Here is a 23,569-nt window from a genome sequence, read left to right as displayed (position 1 = left end):
TCCTTCAGGCTTCGAACCACCTGACGAATTGTTATGAACGAGAAGAAAGGGAACCGAGGGGCCCGATTTTTATTAATCATATCATATCATGATCTGACGAATTGTTGCGTTATTAATTTGGTCTTTCATTTTTGATAGAAATGTGCATATGGAAGGAGATCGATCAAAAAATTTCGCCTCAATTCCACCCTGTGAAAGTGTATGTACAGCGAAGCTGTCGCCGACGTTACACAAGCGCCACCACCACAAGGCGTCGCACCGTCGCGGTAAATGCAGCGTCCACTACCTCGTTCGCGCCCTCTTCGTTGGTGCTTCTACGCCACGGTGCACGTTCGCGGCCTCCATAGGCTTGGATGTAACCCGCGTTCACGAAGTGAACGTCACTGCAATTTTAGATGCGACAGCATCTTATGCTCGAGGCAGTGTCCGTTCTGCGGCGTCCGCACCCATACTGCGCATGCGCAACTCTCCCTCATTCTCCTCTCCTACGCAGGTGTGCGGTCTCCTCCTCGCCACTCCCCCTCTCCGCCACAGGTGCGGCGCAGCAAATCATTGTATATAACTCTCTCTCTCACTCTCTCCCTCTCTCTCTCTAAGGGTACGCCGGTAGGCGGCGCCAGTGTCGCGGCGCAGTATAAAGCGGGCGTTCGCTGTGCTTCCTTCATTCTCTCTCTGTACAACGATGTACGAAACGCCATGAACAATGTCAACGTCGGCGCTAGTTGCAGCGCCACCGCCGCGGAGCATAGGAAGGCTCGGGGAGCCGGGGTTGTTGCGTTCGAAGCTTCGGGCACAGCTGAAACGTATGCGACCGGCTTTGGTTCGCAACAACCTGAGCAAGGTCGGCAGCGTCCAGAACGAACGTCAGCGTCGAGTAAAGTCGTGAACGTTCCGATCGAAGTGGGGGAACTCGCGCAATGCCTACCCAGGAACGTTCCTGACTACGCGGCGATCGGCGTACACGTCAAACGAAAACAACCCCGTACAAACGTCTCCTCTGTTCCCAATACATTGTCTCACTCTCACTTTCATTGGATTGTGTTGCCAAGTGAAACGAAGCGAAAACTCGATGCGCACACCCCGCGATGCTTTCGCATCCCACCACGGTTGCCCGTAGGGTGAGATGATGAGATTTTTTTTAACAGTCTTGCCCTGATGTCGTTTATGGTCGCAGCACACTCTGCGCGACCGATGCAACGGAAAGAGCGCCCACTCATCAAGGACAGATACATCGTGTGCACACGCTTGTCACGCGCGCACGCAGGTGCTCCGGAGTGCAGCATATATCCTCGTTCTGTAGTAGACCTCCGCCTGGCGCAAGTGCAATTACTGAACTTATTCAATAAGCTCTGGAGACGAAATTTTTTTGTCGTGTACAGCGTGTACACCGTCTCTGGAGACGGTGTACACGCACGGATGCAGAAAATTTCCCGGGGTAGCCATATGCAGCTTTGCTGTAAAAAGTTACGTGAAGAACCTGACAACGCCCGGATCCCTGTGCACGATGACACGGGCAGAAGGAGCATGTGACGCGAGAAATTATTGTAATAAAGAATCAAATAAATCAAATTACTCAAGAGTATGTTTTGTCGGATTAATGCGCGGAATACTCTTGCGACAGTGTAAAACCAATTTTTATTAAATCTACAAAACTACCGAGTGCATGAATAACAGAAGTATATGCAAGAAAATAGACATTCGATGCATCAATCAACAGGTGCATCAATCAAACAGGTCAAAACACTTACAATGATTGCATAGAAAATGATAGATTGGGAATTCGGTAAAAAACCGACTAATAAAAATTCAGGGAAACACAATTGAAAGCACGTGAAAGATTTCAAAGTAAAAAAAAAACAGCATATCTATAGAAGGTCATACACGAATTCGGATCAACATTACTTACAGGCAAGTTATTTACCATCGTAGGAAGATTGCAACTATTTAATTGAAGAGTGTAATTCATCTCGAACCATTACCCCTCGAAGCTGATTTTTAAACAAAAGCTTTAAATACAAGTTCTTGTATTTGAACCATCACTGCACTTATGTCTTAATTCCTACCATATCCTATGGTTTTCACAAAATTACAAGCTAAAACGACTGCATAGAATGAAAAAAAATTATTACGCATGATTTTCTAAATGTTCCGCACATCGCGTGTGCCCTGATGTGTCCAAGGATTTTAGTTTTCTTTTTTTTTTGCGTGCTGAAAATATGCACTCAAGCGTTTCTTTTATGCACTAGAAAAATGCCCTACATAGAGGAATCCATGCCTCGGCTGCAACTAACCTTCGAAAGATGAAATGGTTGATGCCTTGAGTGGCGTAGACCGTGGCTGCCGGCACGAACACCATGAGCACGTGGAACTTGATGTTTCGCAACCAGTTGGACAGAGACCCAATGCCCTGGGTTTGCAGGTCTTGGTAGGAGAACCATATGCCAGCGAGTAACATGAACACGGTGTACGGGACGTGGATCTGGCGCTGCACTCTTTTCAACACCACTGCGTTGGGTCAGGATAGAAGAAAGATCGTTCGAGCAGCACAAGTAAAGCTGTGGTCAAGAGTTTGACGAAAAATCGTTTTTTTTTCGGTTGCATGTTAGAAAAAAAAACGCAAACGATTCAGGTAACGGACCAAGGAAAAATTTAGCTTACGTAAACCCATAAAGAATCGGGCTGGTAGTTTGTTCACACTTCTGGGAACAAGGAACGTTAATGACGAAGTCGAAAGTGATTTGTTTCGGAACCTATACAGGGTTTCTGCATGCAAACAAGGAACCCGTATGGATCCGATTGGGTTGATGGCAGTTAACTTCTTACTTGGTCAGTGACCATGTGAGGAACCTCTGAGCTTCTTTTTCGAACAAATAGGGTAATCGGGTGAAATCTCCCATTTGCCACATGTGAGTATGCCATGGCCACTGTATTGCTTTTCTTGTGTCGTTAGTTATTAATGCTGCAGAGACATTGGGTATCGTCCTCGGAATGCCTTAACTGTTCGTGTCGATACACGAGTACGTATATGCAGCCAAGTTATTTGTGCAACTCGATGCGCTCGAAAGCGTTATGTGCGTGCTTTAAGATGCCCTGGAAAAACTAAACCACCCACCGAGTTTACTTTTCGAGAAAGTGGAAAGGGGGAAAGGGGGGGGGGGGGCACGTTATAGAAGATAGCCAATCAAGTTTTGGAGTGGGTATGTTAATTTGGCGTGAGAAAGGAAAATTGCTTAACAGTCGTGCGCTGCTGGTTGAGAGGTGTTGTATGAGAGGATTACAAAGTTCACTCCCTGCCATGGAAGAACTAAAGGTGGCAGTAATTTTATATTTGTAATGAACACTATGTGTTACGTTCGTACAAAGTTTACTGTGTACACGTTGTTGTACTACTACGTAAGCGAAGCGTTATTTGTATACGTTTTCACGATGTCCTAGGAGAACGAAATGTGCCACCGTGTTTAAATTGCACGAAATGAAACTTGCGTCTTGAATCATCTTTGGGCAATGTTTTAGAGTGTGTACCTTAACTTTACGAAATTCAAATTCCTAATGCAACTGTTAGAAAGATGCAACTTCGCTGAAAGTTGGGCTGTATGCAAAGTCACAGAAGTTGGCTGTGCTGGGCGATAAAAGCAATTGCCAGTGTCCAGATTAATGTCTTGTTACGTGTTCAGGACAATGTGGTCTGTCACTACCAGCGCAAATTTCGAAGCAATATATTTACGACGCACTGTGGGGATAAGAAACGTTTCCTCTATTGAAAGCACTTACCGGCAGAAATTATAACGGCGCAGATGACAAGGTAGTCGAGGGAGTCCCCCGTCTCTACTCTGCGAAATAATCAGTTTTATGGATAGGCAGCTTCTAATGAACCAATGAAAAACTAGACGTGAATAATTTAGACAAAGACACATGTAACAGACGAGGACAAGCGCTTGTCCTCGTCTGTTCCATGTGTCTGTCTAAATCACTCGTGCTCAGTTTTGTAGTCAACATGCCAGACCAAAAACCCCAACAGTTACTCTTTCTAATGAACGACTCATGAGTAAGCGCAAGAGTGTTCGTCAACCTGCGTTCAATACTTCCACGACTGCTTCACAGTAAGAATCTTCAACTTGTTCATTCAAGCCTATAGGCTGCCAATAAAAGGATTAAGGCTGGTCGAACATGGAACATCACATGCTTGAGCCAATGTTTCCCCGTCAAGTACCCTCTTTAAGCCAAGCCAAGTCCCCCTATCGGTACATTCGCTCCAGTACGAGACATCCCATTGTTTGAGCCATGTTATTCGTTCCAAGTACACATTTTGGTGTAAACCCTATTCATGCTGCGAATGCGCACGACAACTGATGAAAAACGCGTCATAGTAACTTGATGGGATTGAAAAGAGTGATCCTTACAATCACATATTATAAAAGGACGTTAACAGTCGGAAGTAAATTTAGGATATGCACCGAAGACGGTGTAAAACTGCGTGTCGCAACTCTATAGCTTTCAATAAACACCCTTGATGACAAATTGTTCTTAACTTCGGATAGCACAAAAGAGACGAACGACCAAGAACTACACGGGAGATTCGTCCCTCTTGCGCGACGATTCGACATTATGCATCCGTACCAACTAGGCCCATCGCAGTGCTTGTTATGATGTACCTAAGATATACTATAAAACTGCACCCTGTTTTTCGTTGGAACAAGTATTGCATTTTACTTGCGTTCGCGCACTTTTCAGTGCCGTATGGCGATGCAAACAAAGTTCACGTTTACAAGCAGCCCTGTCATCGTGGGAACGAATCAAAGCGTGCAACAGGGGCGTCGTGTGGAGTCCCTCATAGCATGGCGGTGTGCATCGGTGTTTCCTACGGATGCGAGTTTGCGATTCTTCCAGAGCGCCCTCTATGCTGTTCTGTGTTCTCCTTGCGGTATATGCAACGCCTTCGGTGCGTTGAACCGTAAAGTTTCCGTGCGTAAGGAAGTGTCGGCACTTCCAGATATTGTCCGAAATTAATGTTTGCCCTTCCGTGTATTGTCGAATTCCGGCGCATTGTCAAACCCGCCAGAATGTCAGCTCTAATTGGCCCGCGCGGCTGCTACGGCATCTCTGATTGGCTGAAGACGACAACGTAGCGGAATTTGACAACATGGCTGAATTTCACAGTGTCCGAACTCCCAAGCAATAAGGGCGGAGCTCGGCATCAACTAACTACCTCTTAAATAATCGGAACAGGAAAGACGCTTCAACAACAAATGGACAAACACGTATACTGTTGCAGAAAAAAAATCAGATGGTCTGAAAGCGTGAGCCACATGACGACCACCTTGATAAGCCGAAAACGAATCTCTCACGGCTGGAGCAGCGCTTGGCATCTTTTCTCATCGGAGCACACAATAGACATATAATGCTAATTTATCACTACGTTTAGCGTAGGGCTCCATATACGTTACTGTGATTTTAGGCAACAACCTCTAATAAAAATTCCTTTACGTAGCGTTATCATGTAGCAGTTACGCAATTTTCGCGCAATCGCTACTTGACTGACCACCCTGCGCGACAGTCCTTGCATTGCGCCATAAAAAGAAAGGCGTGCCATACATAAATTGCAGGCCCCCTTATGGAAGTGGCTGCCAGCATTAAGTGCAGAGGTCAATACACTTGTCTAGGATGGGCTCCTGAGGGCCCTAGCAGCTGCAAAATCTTGAGGCGAATACCAGGTCGAGAGAGATTAATGGAAAATTTAAATGTAGGTACGCAAGCTCACATCCAGCCGATTTTGCATCATACGTCCATTTTTAGATGCCGCCATCGCAGCCCTAAGCACGTGGTTATAGAAAAGCGCGTTGACCTCGGTACTAACACTTTTTTGCTCACTTACAGAGAGCTGCCGGCGACGTGTACGGTCGAATTTGTTTCTTCCCGGACGTACTTCGCAGGGCGACGGGTGCTTGAAGAACTGCAAGAAAAACACGCGCGCCAATGATATCAATCACTAACAACCATCGTGCTTTGTTTGCACAAAATTCAACTAGTCGTTCATAACTTTCTGAAACCTGCAGAGAGATCACGAGAAAAGATAAAGAAAATGAAGTGCGACAGTGCTTGTCACATCTTCTTTCTGCTGCTTTTAAATGCGAAGCATTTCTTGGCGAACATTTGTCATTTTGACAGTATCTATCTATCTATCTATCTATCTATCTATCTATCTATCTATCTATCTATCTATCTATCTATCTATCTATCTATCTATCTATCTATCTATCTATCTAGCTGCCTACGTCTGTGAGCTCTCATGGTCGTTTCGTTAACTTGGTATGTACTAAAATTGGCATAAGATCAAGATTGTATGACGAATATAAATGATAGGTCATGAGATGAATGTCATGTCATGGGTGTCATGTAGGTCATGACAATGACTCAGCGAAAATAGATTAATACTCAAAAAGCCAGCAGATCCCACGCCCTGTGGGAATCGATGTTATGCGAAGCAGTGTGCCTGGAGCCTACAAAGCTAACAAAACGACCATGAGAGCACCCCGACGTAGGCGGTTGCTTCATGACCTCCATGACACGCATGTCATGACATTCATGTCATGAGTCCTCAGGAGTCCATTAAGCTACGCCTAAGAGACCTTAAGGAGAACGCCTTAGTCATGCTCATGACTATGACTTCGACCATCAACCTTTAGCCTTTTTCTGCACTTGGTACCACATCCAAACCAATTACATTGGCTTTTGAGTGTTAATCTTTTTTCGCTGAGTCATTGTCATTTTTGCTGAGTCATGGTCATGACTATTGGTGCCATGGAGCAGAGGTAGAACACCCGGCTTGACATGTTAAGGTCGTAAGTTCGAATCCTCCTACAGTCCACTGCTGTTTCAGGCATGGAGTAGCACCTGACACCGACAAAAAAATCGCCGAGAGCTAGTGGGACTATACTAATCCAGGTGCAACCAAATTAGGAAGATCCACTAAGCTTCAACAAAGTCACTCCCTAACCAGAACAGGAATTGGCCTCCCTGGTGCAGTATTCGGCCACTACCTCCCTCATGACTCCTACAATTAACCTATGGCCCTCAGTCCCCAGCGGCTGCGGGCACTTGATCAAGGCGGCGGTCAGACCTGCAACACGGTAGAGGGTGCTAAGAATCTGTGGGTCCGGACAGGCCGCCACTGGAAACTGAACCTGGAAACGTTCAACACGCGCACCCTATCGAGTGAGGCTAGCTTAACAGGGCTATTTGAAGAATTATCAGGCATTGCCTGGGACATTATCGGCCTTAGTGAGGTTAGAAGAACCGGTGAGGCTTATACAGTGCTTATTAACGGCCACGTCCTCTGGTACCGAGGTCTTCCAGATAAGAGAGAATTCGGAATAGGATTTCTAGTCCATAAGGAGATAGCGGGAAACATTGATGAATTCTACAGCAATAACGAGAAGGTAGCAGTCGTCGTAATAAAGCTGAATAGGAGGTATACAATGAAGGTTGTACAACCCTACGCCCCAACCTCCAGTCACGACGATGAAGAAATAGAACAGTTTTGATGAAGATGTTGAATTAGCAATGAGAAAGGTGCAAACGCAGTATACTGTAGTCATGGGAGACTTCAATGCAAAAGGTGGGGAAAAAGCAGGCTGGTGAGCAAGCAATTTGCAACTACGACATCGGTTCTAGGAACAGTAGAGAAGTGATGCTGGTAGAATTCGTAGAAAGGAATAGGCTCCCAATAATGAATGCCTTCTTCAGGAAGCGCAACAACGGGAAGTGGACCTGGAAAAGCCCTAATGGAGAAACAAGGAATGAAATAGATTTCATATTCTCTGCCGATCCCAGGATGTAGAGGCACGGCCACTGGATAAAAAACAGGTGCTGCTTGCGGCGTCGCGTCGCCGTCAATGGGCGAGCGCGTCTCGGCCACGACCTACTGGAACTACAGACCTGCACAGATGTCCGGCTTCTATGGGAGCAGCTTGCGCCCACTTTCGTTCAACCGGTGGCCATAGGTGGCGCTTTTATAACCTGTTCGTCTGCTACTCGGCGGGCGGCTGGGCGGCGTTCGAATGTGTGCGCCTGCTCTTCTGTAGCGAAGACAGCTAGCTGTTGTCTTCACATTTCTTGTGAAGACAACAGCTAGTATGTCAAAATTGTTTAACTGTACTCATTGTAGTGGTATGTAATAACACGTAAAATAGTACACAAATTCTTTCTCGGTTTGCCATTATGCAGAAATTTCGCGCTGCTCAAAAAAAAAAAAAAAAAAAGAACTAACTGATCGAGTGATTGTTTACGTGTTTTTTCGGCCCGTCAAATACGCATCGCAAAGCTTTTATGAAACTGTGAAAACTGATGCTAGAGTCCTTGCTTTGTTCTGCTTTGCGTGATGGCACACAGCAGTATACCATAATGTGATCGTTTACGTTATCCCATCTGTAATTAACTCAAGCAAGCTGCATGTAGTCAAGGCTGAAGTTGCATGCTTCAGCAGCGTCTGCAGATTCACGCAGTTTCTGTGTGGTCTGCGTATACATATCGTCTGCGTGATTATTTTAAATTTCCTTGTTCATATCAATATGTCCAGTTCTTTATTATTGTATTTCATTATTACTCTATTGTCCTATGTTTTATCCCATTAATCTTCTGGTAATCAGATCCCCCCCCCCCCCCAACTGCGAAGGAAATCTTATCGTCTGCCGGCTGTACTCGTTTTCCTTTCTTGCACCGCTCTTCCTACTGTATCTCGTGATTGAAATGAGAAGTAATCATTTGCAAATTTTGTTTTCTTCTTTATTTTCGTGAATTTATGCATTTACAAACAATGTAAACGATCTGTGGCTGCCGAAATAGCGGCACGAGCTCTGGAAGCAATCGCAGAAGCAGACGACAGCGAACAGGTTATAACTAGCGCCACTCTGCTCTTACGTTCTATCCCTAGCGGCAAAAGGGGTGAACTAGACCAGGCGTGCTGGAGCAGGGAGATCTGTGCAGGTCTGTAGTTCAGTAGGTCGTGGTCTCGGCAAAGTTGACAGTGGCGGCCGCTGTTTTTGGTGAGGGCGCCACTGCTACAGTACACAAGGCAGACGCCGGTTAGTGCTACAATGTGGTTGCCGCAGGATTTATCCGTGTTGGTGTGCTTTTTCGTGCGCATTCTCGTGTGCTTTTTTTGTGTGATCGTGTTTGTGAGCAGCTTGCCTTAGGTTATCTGCACTTTACTACGGTTCTTTGGTGTGCGCATGTGTGGCAGACGGTTTTTACTAACGGTGTGATGCCGCGAAACTGTTGTGTGCCGCTGTACAACTCGAACGCGAGAAGAGACGCTACTGGGAAGTACCAGGAATTCCCCTGCGATCTACAGCGTCGGGAAGCCTGGATGAAGAATATTTCTCGCCAAGGGTCGTCAGTGAAAGAAAGCAAGTGGGAGCCAAGCGACAGCTCGCTGGTATGTTCACCTGCACCTTTGTTCAGCGCGTCATGAAGGCAGGCGACGTCAGAAAAAGCAGCAAGTTGTGCCACCTTCTGACGTCAGCCTTGCTTCCACATCTCATTCACTGTGGACAATTCATACGTGAATTAAATGACCACGCTCACACTGAGGAGCTTTTCAAAGTATTCTTTAAAACGTTGCTGAGGCCTCTTATAGCGAATTGGGCTGGGAATGCAAATGCAACTGTAGAGCGAGTTTTGACACTGTCGCATAAACCTCTGTCAAGGAAGGTTTTCTGCCTGTGAATAAGCTCTTCGTTATGTACAATAAAGTTGCAGTAAATCTGTTAAGGTGTTCGTCGAATAATTTGGGACTTCTGTCGCCTACCCATACAGTTATAAATTTTCCACATGCTCATGTACATACATTCATGTGTGGTTTCGAATTCGTGACTTAATAACGTCAGGCACGTAGCCAACACTTTTTTCTTGGGGGAAGCAGGTTGCATGAGAGGGTTAACAAGGTGAGTTTCATGCCAAGCGCGGGGGCGAGTAGAGCTGTTGGGAGAGACATGCCCATCAGAAACACGGGCAAGATCTAAGATGAGCAGAGCGTGAAAAAAAAAAATAACACCCTCCTCAGTGCCTGCATCACTCACTGCTTCGTCTTGATGAAACACGTAAATCCACTCCCGATTATTCGTAATAGAGCACTTCTTTTTATTTCAGGTGCGTCGAGCGGGCAGCTTTCATGGAGAGCATTAAGACCTACTCTACAAAAGATTGGTACTCCTAGGGCACACTTTTCACATATGTGAAGCAATTGGCACTTCTAATAACGACTTCAATATTCAACCTGTAATGTGCAACTATAAAATGCGTTATTGACGGCCTCATTAGAGTGACTGTCGCGCGTCCCAACGCGGTTGTGGATGCGCTTCTCCGTGAACGGCTGTACCCGAGCAGTGGCGCCAGAGCGGGCGCGTGGAGAACTAGGCCCGAGACGCCGTTTCGGCGCGACGCAACGGGCCGCACCTGTTTTTTATCCAGCGGCCGTGGTAGAGGTGTTAATTAGGGTAAAGTGCAGTGCCCATAGGTTAGTAAGGTATAGGATTTCTCTCAATTTGAAGAGAGAAAGAATAAAATTATTCAAGAAGAAACAGGCCAACCTAGACGCAGTAAGGGTAAAAGCAGACCAATTCAGGCTGATGCTCGCAAACAAATATGCAGCTTTAGAACAGGAAGATGAAGACAACATAGAGGTAATGAATGAAACCGTAACTAGGCTGATCTCAGGAGCAGCAATTGAAGTGGGAGGTAAGGCACCAAGGAAACCAGTAGGTAAGCTCTCCCAAGTAACAAAGGACCTAATAAAGAAACGGCAAAACATGAAAGTGCCAAACTCGAGAGATCAGATAGAGTTCTCTAAAATGTCAAAACTGATCAATAACAGGAAAGTATGGGATATCCGAAATTATAAGGTGAAGGAGATTGAGGAAGCAGTAAAATGTGTACGCAGCATGAAATCAGTGAGAAGGAAACGTGGCATGGGACAAGGCAGAATGTATGCACTGAAAGGAAAGCAGCAGTTTTGATGACATAGTAAACACAGCGGAAGAATTCTATACTGACCTGTACAGTTCCCAGAGCAGCAAAGCTGCTTTCATTCGAAGTAGTGATGAACAGGATACAGAGGCTCCTTCTGTAACTAGCGATGAAGTTAGAAGGGCCTTGAAAGACATGACCAGGGGAAAAGCTGCTGGAGAAGATGGAATAACAGTCGAAATATGGAGGAGATATGCTTGAAAAGCTTGCGGCCCTTTATGCGCAATGCCTCACGACTTCAAGTGTACCAGAAAGCTGGAAGAATGCCAACATTATACTCATTCATAAGAAGGGAGACGTTAAAGAATTGAAGAATTGTAGACCCATTAGCTTGCTTTCAGTATTGTGTAAAAGATTTACCAAGATAATTTCTACTAGAAACAGGGCAACACTTCAGCCAACCAAGAGAACAGGCTGGCTTCAGGAAGGGATATTCTACGATGGATCCCATCCATGTCATAAATAAGGTAATGGGGAAATCTGTGAAGAACGATCAACCTCTGTATATGGCTCTCAGATTATTAAAAAGCATTTGATTCAGTACAGATACCAGCAGTCATAGAGGCATTGCGTAATCAAGAAGTACAGGAGGCATAGGTGAACATCTTGGCAAATATTTACAAGGATTGCACAGCAACTTTGGTTCTCCACAACAAAAGTAGGAAGATACCTATCAAGAAAGGGGTCAGGCAAGGAGACAGAATATCTCCAATGCTATTCACTGCATGCTTAGAAGAAGTATTCAAGGTCTTAGACTGGGAAGGCTTAGGAGTGAGGATCAGCGACGAATACCTCAGCAACCTTCGGTTTGCAGATGACATTGTGCTACTCAGCAATACCGGGGACGAATTACAGCTAATGATTGAGGACCTTAACCGAGAGGACCTTAACCACTGAAATGGGTTATGACATGGGTGCTAAGTGAAGGAAACACTAAAGGATGATGGTAGAAGTCATAGTCATGAGCATGACTGAAAAGAAGATTTACACTCAAAACCACAGGAATTCGATCGGACGTGGGCACTAAGTGAAGGAACCACTAAATGATGATGATAGAAGTCATAGTCATAGTGTGTAAGACTTCACCTAGTGGACTCTTACAGAATACGACTCGAATGCAGACTCTTACAGCCGCTGCTCATTGGTTCTAGCTGCACGAGTGAGGGGGAGACAGATGCCCCCAGCCGGTCCGCCACGCTTTGACTAGTTTACGCTACTAGTCGTGTGCTTTGCCATTGGCTGTAAGCTTTCGCAAATTATGTGTTCAGCAATAGGAGTGACCGAATTTTTTTCTCATAAAAATTATGTTGTGTTTTTCTGTATACGGAGCCAATATTTAGCATGTCACGCAATAGCGACAACAGGCTAGCAGGACTTTCGGGTTCAGGTTGGTTTCAACGATGATAATGATTTTAACAGCTAAGCTGTTAAAGCTAGAGGTGAACCGTCCGAAATCCGCAGAAAACTTTGTGTCCTTGCCTAGCAACAGCCAAGCCACAGCTGCGCACCACCTGGCCCAACCTCGCCTAGCCGTGCATACGCCGAAGCAGTAGCAACGCAGCAGCCGCCGCCAAGCCACGCCCACCGAGGGGAGCATTCGACATATCCGCCGCGCCGAGCTACCGCAGTAGCTGGTAAACCGTTTCCCGCCACGCCAAAGCTACCAAAAATAGCTGGTACGTGTCGCCTAGCAACCATCTACGTGATAACGGACGTAAACACCCAGTGTGCATGCGCTTGGCCTCGGAGTTTGCCATAAAAGGGGCGTCGCCTAGTCGTGTCAACTTTCGCTAGATATCGAGCGGCTAGCCTCGAACGCGTTCGGCGTCGGCTAGGAACAGCATTCTTGGCACTGTGCCAACCTTGATTAGCCTGCCTGCGTTTGTGACATGCCAGGTAACGCTGTCGCTAGTAGGCGCCGACGCGTCCAGCGCTAGTGACGCGAAATGTCGCAAAAGAGAAGGTACCCCCGAAAATGATAGTGGAGAATATCTTCCCTACATGCGTAGTTAAGTGTAAAAACGGGCAAGTTTGCACTCGGCCGTGAAAAGCTTAGGCACAGTGAAGCTGTCGGTCCTCAAGTCGAGTAATGCGAAGTGATAGCAAAATACTAGGCCAAGCAAAAGCTACTTACAAACCTAGCAGTAACCAAGTTAGAACCTAGCAGTAACCAAGTTAGAACCTAGCAGCAACCAAGTTAGAACCTAGCAGCAACCACGTTAATACCTGGAAGTAGCAGCCAGTAAGACTTGAGGATCGACAGTTTCGCTGTGCCTAAGCTTTGCACGACCGAGTGCAAATTTGCCCGAATTTTTTAATGGCGTTTTCTTTAAATATGGGTGGCAAAAATAATAGTCACATCTTTGTAGCCTACTTACGTCTCACCCTATCGTAGTCTATCTCGCTGCGGATCTGCTTTATATCCTAGTTACCCATGCCTGTGGTGATGCCAGCACCATCTCTTCCCAACTTTGTTTTTTTCCAATATCCCAAATATCTCTTCATTATCTCGACCCACCAGCTTTGAGCCCCAGTGCTTCTGGAAGGTTGACTTTCCTTGCGGTTCTGGCTGGGTGAACGTCTTCACATCATGATTGATGACTAATGGTTTCTAATGACCTCCCGCTTTGAAATGTCGCGGTGACAGACTCACCTAGCCTGCTATAGATAATGAACTTGTACAACATCTACTGCAGTCTATATATATTTCTATATCGCTACTTTATACTCTGTCTCTTCATTAAAACTATATCGTTAAGTTGTCTATGCCTGTAACGACCACGGCTCTATCTTTCTCCCGCTTTTTGTTTTCACCAATACACAAAACGTCACTTGTCTATTTCGATCGTTGACGAGTTAACGCTCCCATATGCTTTGAACCTTTGCGCGTCTGGGAGGTTGGTGTTCCCGATATAATCCTGGTTAGGTGTGTATACTTGGGATTTCCTTATGATGTGCTGACACGGGTAGGACTTTTGCTTCAGGTATGTTTGAGTTGTGAAAAAACCAGGTGAGTTTGCACTCGGTCGCGCAAAGCTTAGGCACACCGAAGCTTACTGGCTGCTACTGCTAGGTATGAACTTGGTTGCTGCTAGGTCTTAACTTCGTTTAACTTAACTACGCATGTAGGAAGGTATTCTCGAGCGATCATTTTCGGAGGTACCTTCCCTTTTGCGACATTTCGCGTGACTCGCGCTCGACGCGTGGGCGCCTACGAGCGACAGTGCTCCTGGCATGCCACAAACGCACGCAGGCTAACCATGTTTGGTACAGTGCCAAGAACGCTGTCGCTTGCCGACGCCGAATGCGCTGGCGACATTTCGGGTAACTAGCGCTGGATGCGTCGGCGCCTACGAGCGACAGCGTTCCTGGCATGCCACAAACGCAAGCAGGCTAACCAAGGTTGGCACAGTGCCAAGAATGCTGCTGCTTGCCGACGCCGAACGCGTTGGAGGCTAGCCGCTCGATATCAATGGACCAGCTTCGCTGTGTCTTGAACTTTGCGCGGCCTAGTGCAAGCTGTCGCCTTTTTTTTAGTATCGAAACATCTTATGCTCGGGGCTATGTCACTCCCTCCTTCCATCCGCCGTGCGGCGTCCACTTCCGGTTCCGGTTACACTTGCGGTTCCGCGTCCGCTTCCGGTTCCGGAAGCCAGCTTCCGGCTTCCGGAGAACGCTTCCGGCGTTTTGCCCGAATGATCCCCAGGTGCTTCGCCCACTCATCATCATTCACTTCGTCCTCTCATTCTCCTCCCGCAAAGCCGCGATGAGTGCCACGGGCAGCGCCAGCGTCAACGCCAGTGTCAGCGCCGTGGACAGCGCCGCGGAGAAGAGGGCTCGAGCCGCTGCCACGAAACGGCAGCGGCGACAGGCCGATCTGAAAACTAATGGGAACTTGAGTCGACCCCATGGCTGCTTCGCATACTACTCAGGGTTCCCCTACGGGAAGATGGTGTAATTTTTTTTCTATTTCTCCTGGCTCAGCGCGCCACGGAAATAAGAGAGACAGGGGTCGGGAAGGCAGGGACCTTTCCGACGGTCTCCTCCTCCTCCTCCTTTGCGTTGCCATGGCTACCGCGGCTACGCACCACAAATTACGGCTGGCTTAAACAGCTTCGCTGTTAATACCCCTGTAACAATATACGTTTAATATTTCATTTAGTCCCACGACCCTATAAAAACGTCTTATCATTGAACACTCTTTAAAGCCGACACATATAAATAGCCCGCAAAATTGTTTACTTTTTATCAAAATGGGCAAAACACATCGAGGACAAAGATAATAATTGAAAAAAATATATGTTGATGCAATTTTTTCAGCACCCGGGAAGAAACTCAGGTAGAAAAGTAGAAGTGCACTACACTCTAAGCCATCTATGACTTCGTTTGGAATTTGTACAGTAGATGTCGTCCTATGTTATTCATAGTTATACATTTCATTCGCTTTACATCATGTGTGTGACACCACTATAGCCGGAGATGTCGCATCATGCAGTCTGTCTCCTCTGACCGTGCTTTCAAAAGAAAGCGAGTCGTGTGCAAAACTTCAGTCTTGCTCGTCCATGTGTACCTGCTCTGAGCCAACAAATGACGCTTGCTGCCGGTCATTCAGTGTTGGCTAAATAAATTTAGCCAAAAACTTTCTACTGATTACCGAAACTCAGCAAGAAAAAAGTCAGAGCCTTTCCACTCTGTGAAGAGGGCAGTCCAGCGAAGCTGGTGCTCTGGTGGGATTTGATAAGTTTGGGTTTAGTTATATTGGGAATTTGCTATGTTGAATTTGGCTACAAAATGGTAAACCGACCCCTTCGCTACGTACTCGGGAAAGAGGCTTCGGTGCCGGCTTCGCATAGCACAAGGAAGCATTTTTGAACACTTGGACGATGACTATACAATGCCCGCCTCTGAAACAACAGGCTCGGCGTCCACAAGCGACGACATTCATAGCGCGTTGCGGGGATGGCACGCGTCGGCGTCCACAGGCGGCGGCGTTCCTAGCGTGTTCCTCACGCTTTACTATGACGTTCTCGGACAAGCGTCCTTGACCAAAGCTCTGTATATACAACCAATGCTAACGCGAATTCCTCTCACACCCCACTCTTCCGTTGACCTATTTTTTCGTACACCGCCATTGGTTGGCACGCCTCACGCTCTCCCCCTCCACCACGAGTATTGGACGGCGCCCCCCTCCTCCCCGTACTCCTTTTCATCTGCACCTTCTCACAGAATTCTCACAGGGTTGAGCTCTTGTTTTCCTCTCCTATCGCACTAGGTCATGTGGCTTTTCTACACGCGCACATGATCTCCTGGAACCTAACCCATAAAAACTTCGATGTAAAATTTTTTTTCTTGTATGTTGCCTGTAGGCAACACTCGTCAGTAAAGGGTTAAACGTGTACTCCAGCTCTCCATGCCCTTCCACTACTGCGTCTTTCCCGCACTAGCCGCGGCACCATTTCCTTGTTGGCCAGTAAAGCTCGCCTTCGGCCATACCGTTGCAATATCTAGATCAAGATCACTCATATGCGTAACCCTTACACCCTAGCGCCTTCCCGTTTCGTCAATATGGATAGAACCAAGGGATCATAGCACCACAACCGAGAATTGACTATTTTAAACGAGCTACTGTTTTAGCGACAACCCATTTCTGCTACATCGTGCGGCAACTGTGCCAAGCGTACCTGACCGTGCTCATTGTGTGGAGAAGGAGACGCAATCGGCGCACTGCTTCCGGCCACCTGAAGAAAAGATGCGACCCAGTAGAAAAGCCGGTCAATGGCTGCGCTCACTGCGTGCTTCGACGCAATCGTCTTCTTCGTCTTCGAGCTCGAGCGTCGTGGAGATGATGATGACTAATTATGACGATTATGCCAAACGTGGTGCGTACCTACAATGGGGGACGGACTGGCCTACGATGGGGTGGTTGGAAGGGCAAAGAACAAATGATAAAACTATATAACAGGAATTAAGCCGTTTATTATGACGAGCATCACTAAAAACGACGACGAGGTGGCACTCATCTGTGGTGAATTGGCGACGGGTATCATCCCCTGGATGGGGCTGGAATAAATGCAATAAGGAATAATAGAGAAATAAAAAAGAGAAGAAAATAACTAATCATGCAGAATCAGAAAACACAAAATTTGTGGTTCGTGGAATCACAAGACTATAGGTGAATAGGCAATTACTGTTAAACGAAACAAAAGCACATTCAACGATTGAGACTATCGAGAAAGAAAAGAAAAAGTGTAAATGAAAGGCAGACTGTGGCGAATTTAGAAGAAAGGTAATGGTTTCAAGAAGCTGCCTTCTACGTTTAAACTTTAAACAATAGTGGGCCTAGCTACTACACCGATTTGGGCAAAAAGGTGACACTTAAACTGTAGAAGGAACATAACAATAAAAAGAAAAAAGAAAGAGAAACAAGATAAGGTAGAAATTGTACAATACGGAGAATTACTAATTTTAATTAGACTGTTAATAATGAACAAACCTTGTAGTTTAAGAATAACAAATTTGGGGGTGTTTAAATCATTTTGAGTGCGATAAGCAGTTTTGTGACATACTCTGTCGAAGCTGAAGAAAGAAGACGAACCACCACTGCGGTTGTCCTGTTCGTCTTTTCCGCAGCCTAAATGAGAAGGATTTCCCACTAATATGGGTCTTTTTACGATGAATCTGTGTCTACAATACGTACTTTTACAATTTTTACCTTATCTTGCCTTTCTTTCTCTTCTAATTGTTATCTTCCTTCAGCAGTTTAACTGCCAGCTTCCTTACCAAATGCTCGTAGTGAGTAAGGGCCATGGCTTAAAATTTATGCACTTGAAACTCATGGATTATGCTCCTGGACTATAGTCCCGGAGGGGTGGCTCCTGGACTTTGTGCACACCTACTATGGTAACCATACGGCTACCACGGCCCCCGATTCTCAGTTCAAGTATTCGCGCAAGGCCACCGCTCTTGTGTGTTTCTGCCATATAGTAGATGTAGATGTAGATCCTTGGGATATACTGACATTGTGCACTCTGCCATATGTCGTATGTTGAAAGGAGGGTCAGTCTTTATTTTTTTTTATATTTTGGCTCAGCGTGGCTATTGCTGAAATGAAGGCGTCAGAACGTAACTAGATAGATAGATAGTTATCTATACCTGGTTATCGTCGCGCCGTCATCAGTGTAGTGGCATAGCCCTGGGGCACGCTTTTGAACGGCGCAGGCGGGTGTTGTCGCACAAAATTTAGAAGTGAGGGGGGGGGGGAGTCCACGTGTTCATATCGAAAACATGCCCCCCCCCCCCCCCCCGCCTTCCTTGAACTAAATGTGCGTCGATCTCGAAGATGGAGTGCCGTCTAAGAATGGCGGCCGATCCCGAAAATAATGAAGTGAAAAACGTTAAGCAGCCCGACGCTCCTCCAACACCCGTCACGTGAAGGCTGACGTGATGGAGTGCCATGTGTAGTGTTTTCGCCCCATTATTGTGCCCAACTCGATCAGGAAGACTGCCTGCCTCCAAATTCGACTGGTGGTTGAATCACCCTTACAACTTCTCACGTTTATTTTCCGTCTTTATTGTATCCCCAACATAACTTGAATCTCGACCGCATAGATTTTCTTTCCGGCAGCTGTCTAACACATGGCCACTCATCACGATTGGCAACCGCCACAGCTATTGTGGTTATCACCATCATCGTCATCATCAACAACAACAATGTATTCGTCATTATTTTGTGCGTTGGTCCTTGCATTTATATATTGTCCTTGTAGTGTTTCATTTCATTCGATTGAGACTGTCGGTTACGTATGCCCTCTGTAGTTCACGTTCTAGTTTTTATTTTATTGGAGATAATACTAATAGCTTACGTACCTTTTTGGACATTATCTCGTTGTGAGTGTATACTACATTTAAAAGGTGAAGATGAAACAGAAGAAGCATGCTCGAGGTATCGCCGGGTGGTCGCGAGGTCATCCGAGTGCAAAAGATCTCGTCGTTGTCGACTGAAAGCTATCACCAGTTCTAAGACTGCCGGATTTTGAATCCTATCATGGCCAACCAGGAAGGAGACACGAAGATGTCGCGGCGAAGCCGCCGTTCTACCAAGAAAACCGTCGCCGAGCCCGGTGCTCAGCCTGCCACCCGGCCCAAAGCTGATCCCATTGCACAGCCCGACACTCGACCCGAAACCCAGCCCGACTCCCAGCCCGGTGCCCAGCCCGACACCCAGCCCGGTGCCAAGCCCGATGTCCAACCCGGTGTCCAGCCGGATGTCCCGCCCAGTGTCCAGCCCGACACCCAGCCCGGTGTCCAGCCCGACGCCCAGCTCGGTGTCCAGTCCGACGCCCAGCTCGGTGTCCAGCCCGACGCCCAGCTCGGTGTCCAGCCCTCCACTCAGCCAACAATCCTGCCAACGTCGCCAATGTCTCCCGAGGGCCCCCAGGAGCCCGGCGCTGCCACGGTCACCACTTCCACGGTTATGACTTCTCCACTGGACCATATTTTAATTTTCGGCCATGGGCGCTTCCAGTGGCTCGTCCTTCTTTGCACCACCCTCGCCTACTACACAGCCATCTCGCATGGCATGGCTACCGCCGGCCTGGCGCGTCCAATCGACCATTGGTGCAGCCCTCCGCCTGAGTACTCCAACATTCCAGAGGCGACGTGGAAGAACACCAGCATTCCGTTTGAGGCTGATGGCAAGACACACAGTCAGTGTCTGCAGTACGACCCACCATTCTCTGTGCCGGATGAGCAAGGCGCTGAAAACCGCACAGTCATTCCCTGCAACGTTGGCTGGGACTACGGCAAGGCAGCAAACACGGATGTTGGAGTATACTCCATCGTCAACCAGTGGGACTTAGTCTGCGAGCGCCACTGGCTAATGGTCTTGCTGATGGCGTCATACATGTCGGGAGGTGTGCTGGGAGCTGCTACAGCGGGAATCGCTGCAGACACCGTCGGACGCCTTCCCGTGCTCCGCATCTGGCTTTTTCTACTTGCGTTAGGTGGCCTTGCGCTTACTCTCTCCAAGACCCTCTTGTTGTTCGCCACTCTTCGCGCCGTCCTATCCGCAGCAGCCTCCAGCGTCCTTGCAGCATCCGTTGTGATCCTCTTTGAGGTCACCGACACACCAGCACCGAGCCCTTTTCAGCACCCTTGCCGTAGCTGGCTCCTCAATCATAGCATCAATCTACTGCGAGCTTGTCTACCAACTGGCCCCAAGTTGGCAGCTCGCCCAGATGGCTTACATGGTGCCTACCAGCGTCCTGATCGCGGTGGTCTACTTGATGGACGAGTCCCCCTGCTGGCTTCTGGCTGTCTCTAACACGCGGCGCGCGGAGAGCGTGCTGTGCTGGGCGGCACGAGTGAACAAGATTGAGCCAGAGGTCTTCAAAAAGCGCCTGACCGGGCTGAGGATGGAACTCAAGAGGCCACAAGAACAGCCTGAACCGGGGGCACTTGACACCCTTTCCCAGGAACGGGGTTTGTGCTGATACCTTGCAATGAGAATGTCTTAATTGTGTAATATTGTGCTTATAATCAGAGTACCGTTTAACCACGCTAAATTGAAGCTCGTGACGCAAGAAAGCGTTTGCAGAGATGTAGAGACTAACCCTCATACTACTTGTGGGCTAAAAAAAAGATTTCTCTGCCATGCTCATGATCAACATTTCTGTTACGCCGAGACAGGCGCGATAATTATACACAATGCAGCGTCATGTCCGCACAGGCTGGTCTATCATATATATGGCTACAAACATCCATGAAACTACTTTTGTCTTGATAGAAACGATATTGACACTCTCGTCGAGGCTAAACATATGCGTGGCTACAGTAAATGAAGGCATGGCGGCCGCTCAAATAGTAACTAGAGCGCTCATAACGTACCTTTGTGACGACAGCTTTAACTGTTTGCTAATGGTAAGTGCAAGCTGTCAGAACTCTTTTCACTCTGTCAACTGCAGGCGTTCACTTCACGGACATGGTGAGGAATGAGACCCTGCGCTATCGGTCGGCTATCCTTTTCGGCTGCTCGTTCTTATCGTTCGCCTTGTACTACAACCTGGGAACGGGCGAAGTGATGCGCACCAACCTCACGGCGCGCATGGTGCTGATCGTCCTCAAGTTACCAGGAGTCCTGGTTGAAGTGCCCGTCATCACGCACGCCGGAAGACGTAGGTCCCTGGCGCTCAGCATGGTCGTCATGTCCGTACTTGCCTTGGCACTGTCCGGGGCCCACGCATTCAGCGCTCCCGACGGGCTCCTTGCCGCATTAACCGTCTCCTGGCTGCTGGCGTTCGACCTCTGCGCCATCACAATATTTGTCTTCTCGGCCGAGCTGTATCCTACAGTGATGCGTGGCGCCGGCGTCGGGCTCTGTTACGCCTTCGGCCGCATGGGGGCGTTCGTGGCGCCATTCGTCAATGAGATCAGATCGGCCAAGATGAAAGGCGTCGCGTACGCTGTTGCTGCGGCACTGCTGCTGCTGTTCGGAGTGATGGCGATGATGCTGCCGGAGACGACGCGGCTACTGCCCTCCAACACTATGCAAGAGATGGCGGCCAACAAGTGGAGACTGCGATCGCCCCTTAGGATAGCACGCACTGGCAAGCGCAAGCGTCCCAAGAATGAGAACCGAGATCCAAGCCGAACTCGCTAGAAGCTGTCGGATGTGCCCGAGAAAGAAGTTCGGTGACCTCAGCCCATTTGTCGCCGGACATGTGTCCTTTGAAAGAGACCCGCGAATTTTTTTTCTTTATTGTCACCGCTGACGATACATGCGATACTTTTACTCGCTTAGTGGTATCTCAAATGAGGTTGCGTCATTTTCCGTTGTCATTTTTTTTCGTCTTATTAAGGTTTTCAATATATGGACGTCAGCACATGCCGATGTGAGACCATGTCGATTAACTTGTATCAAATTGTGGAGCTATTTATTGGAAGAAAGAAGCTCAGTTACCCTCATACCTTGACTGTATAGAATGATTTAGACGTGGTCGGTTGTGTTGCATATTCTTGTTCGCACGTTTCCGTGGGAGAGTGGTATGTACTTAGAGTCCTTAAACGCAGTTGATAGACTTAAATCGTGATTGTCATGCGTTAAATTTTCTTTTATTTTCCCATTCCTTCAAAAACTAAGCGCAAAGGAAAAAAAACTTCACAGCCCTTCCCCTGGCGAGAATATGGGGTAAGCGAAGTTTGTGGCAAGACTACACTGTCGCAGGCGTTCCGCTTCGTTTGCTCTAAACTCGAGGTCGGCGGCTCTTCGCTGACATTTGGCCTCAACATCGCGCTCCGGCAACTCTGGGTCCGCGGCTGTTCGCTGACGTTTCACCTGGGCTTCTCTCACGCTAGAATCGGACGACACCATTTTCTCGGGTAAGAGCTGGTGATTTTGTCTCTTTAGGTCCCACGTGCGACATGGGTAGTTCAAGGGCGCATCACGGGTCTCCGAGCCCACAGGGGTATATGCCATTGAGCTTGGACCCTTTCCGCACTATCACCAGGATTGGCCAGCTTTTCAGCGTGACACCACCACCACCACCGCCGCCGACACTTGAGAGCCTACAAAGCAAAAATCTCGTCGAGTTTGTTACTGCCGCTCAGATAATTCTGCTTGGACTCCGTTCCCTGCAATGTTAGTCGACACCATCGAGTCATTCTAAAGCATGTGTGTGTTTTGAATATGTGTGCTGCATTTTGCGTCAAATTGCATTACTGATACAGCAATTCTGCTACATTCTTGAAAGTGTAGATCATAGTAATTATGATGACGCGAAAAATATAGCGCGACAACTTTTGCACATTTGTGCGACAGAAATTAACTGTCGGGATCTTTGACAGCGAAGCTGTATGTGGCTAGCCGATTTGTCCATCTGTCGCCTGCACGCGGAAACAATTATCATCAGCAATGGCTCGAGCGTCGTCATCTTCATCCACAGCTGGTGCGTTGGCGACCCTCGGCGCAACCGCGCGAACGCACTCGTGCCACTGCTCCCGCGTTCGTCGTCATCGTCTTCTTGCACAGATGGCTCCGTTGCCGCTCATCATTCCAGCGTAGAATTTCACTTTTCTGTCGTCGTAATGGGGAGGCCGCGTTTACCGGGTATGAGCCTTTGCTTGAAGGGGGTATGAGCCATTCATTGTCTCACCGTAATGGACAGATTTAATTTTAAAGCAATTTAATTTTGAAGAATCGCAAGCGGCAATGCGACGTCGACGGCGGACTGCGGGCATACCGTCAGTGACGTCGTTTTCTCCGTCACAGCCGAACGTGTGTGTAGCCACATTAAGAAACACAAAGACGTAACCAGTAACTGAGAAATACATTAATGTACCGTCGAGATTAACCAAGTGATAAACACCAGGACAGCACGTTTCAGCTTCGCTGGTTAACCATCTGTACGGAGTGCTTGGGCGGTGATTTTGTTTAATTACGTGTGTGACTTGGTATTTCTTCACAACGGGTTTGTTTTATTCTTTTTGTTGTATATTGTTTTATTTCTTCCTTGAGCGACCTTATTCGCTTTTCTGTTTTTTACTCCGAAGC

At 47.5% G+C, this 23,569-nt stretch overlaps 1 protein-coding gene across 1 annotated transcript in view; it reads right to left on the bottom strand.

Annotated features, from left to right (window-relative positions):
- LOC119456641 (uncharacterized) overlaps window positions 1–5,376 on the bottom strand; it is a 43,376-nt gene extending 38,000 nt beyond the window's left edge. The window contains exons 1-2 of the mRNA XM_037718468.1: window positions 5,346–5,376; window positions 2,292–2,505 (exon numbers count right to left, since the gene is read on the bottom strand). Coding sequence (XP_037574396.1) covers window positions 2,292–2,505; window positions 5,346–5,376 — 245 coding nt within the window. The remainder of the gene's footprint in view (window positions 1–2,291; window positions 2,506–5,345) is intronic.
- Window positions 5,377–23,569: the final 18,193 nt, after the last annotated feature.

The sequence above is a fragment of the Dermacentor silvarum genome, chromosome 6 (genome assembly GCF_013339745.2).
Source record: "Dermacentor silvarum isolate Dsil-2018 chromosome 6, BIME_Dsil_1.4, whole genome shotgun sequence".
NCBI classification, from domain to species: Eukaryota; Metazoa; Arthropoda; class Arachnida; order Ixodida; family Ixodidae; genus Dermacentor; species Dermacentor silvarum.
This window is presented reverse-complemented; position numbering and strand designations above follow the sequence as displayed.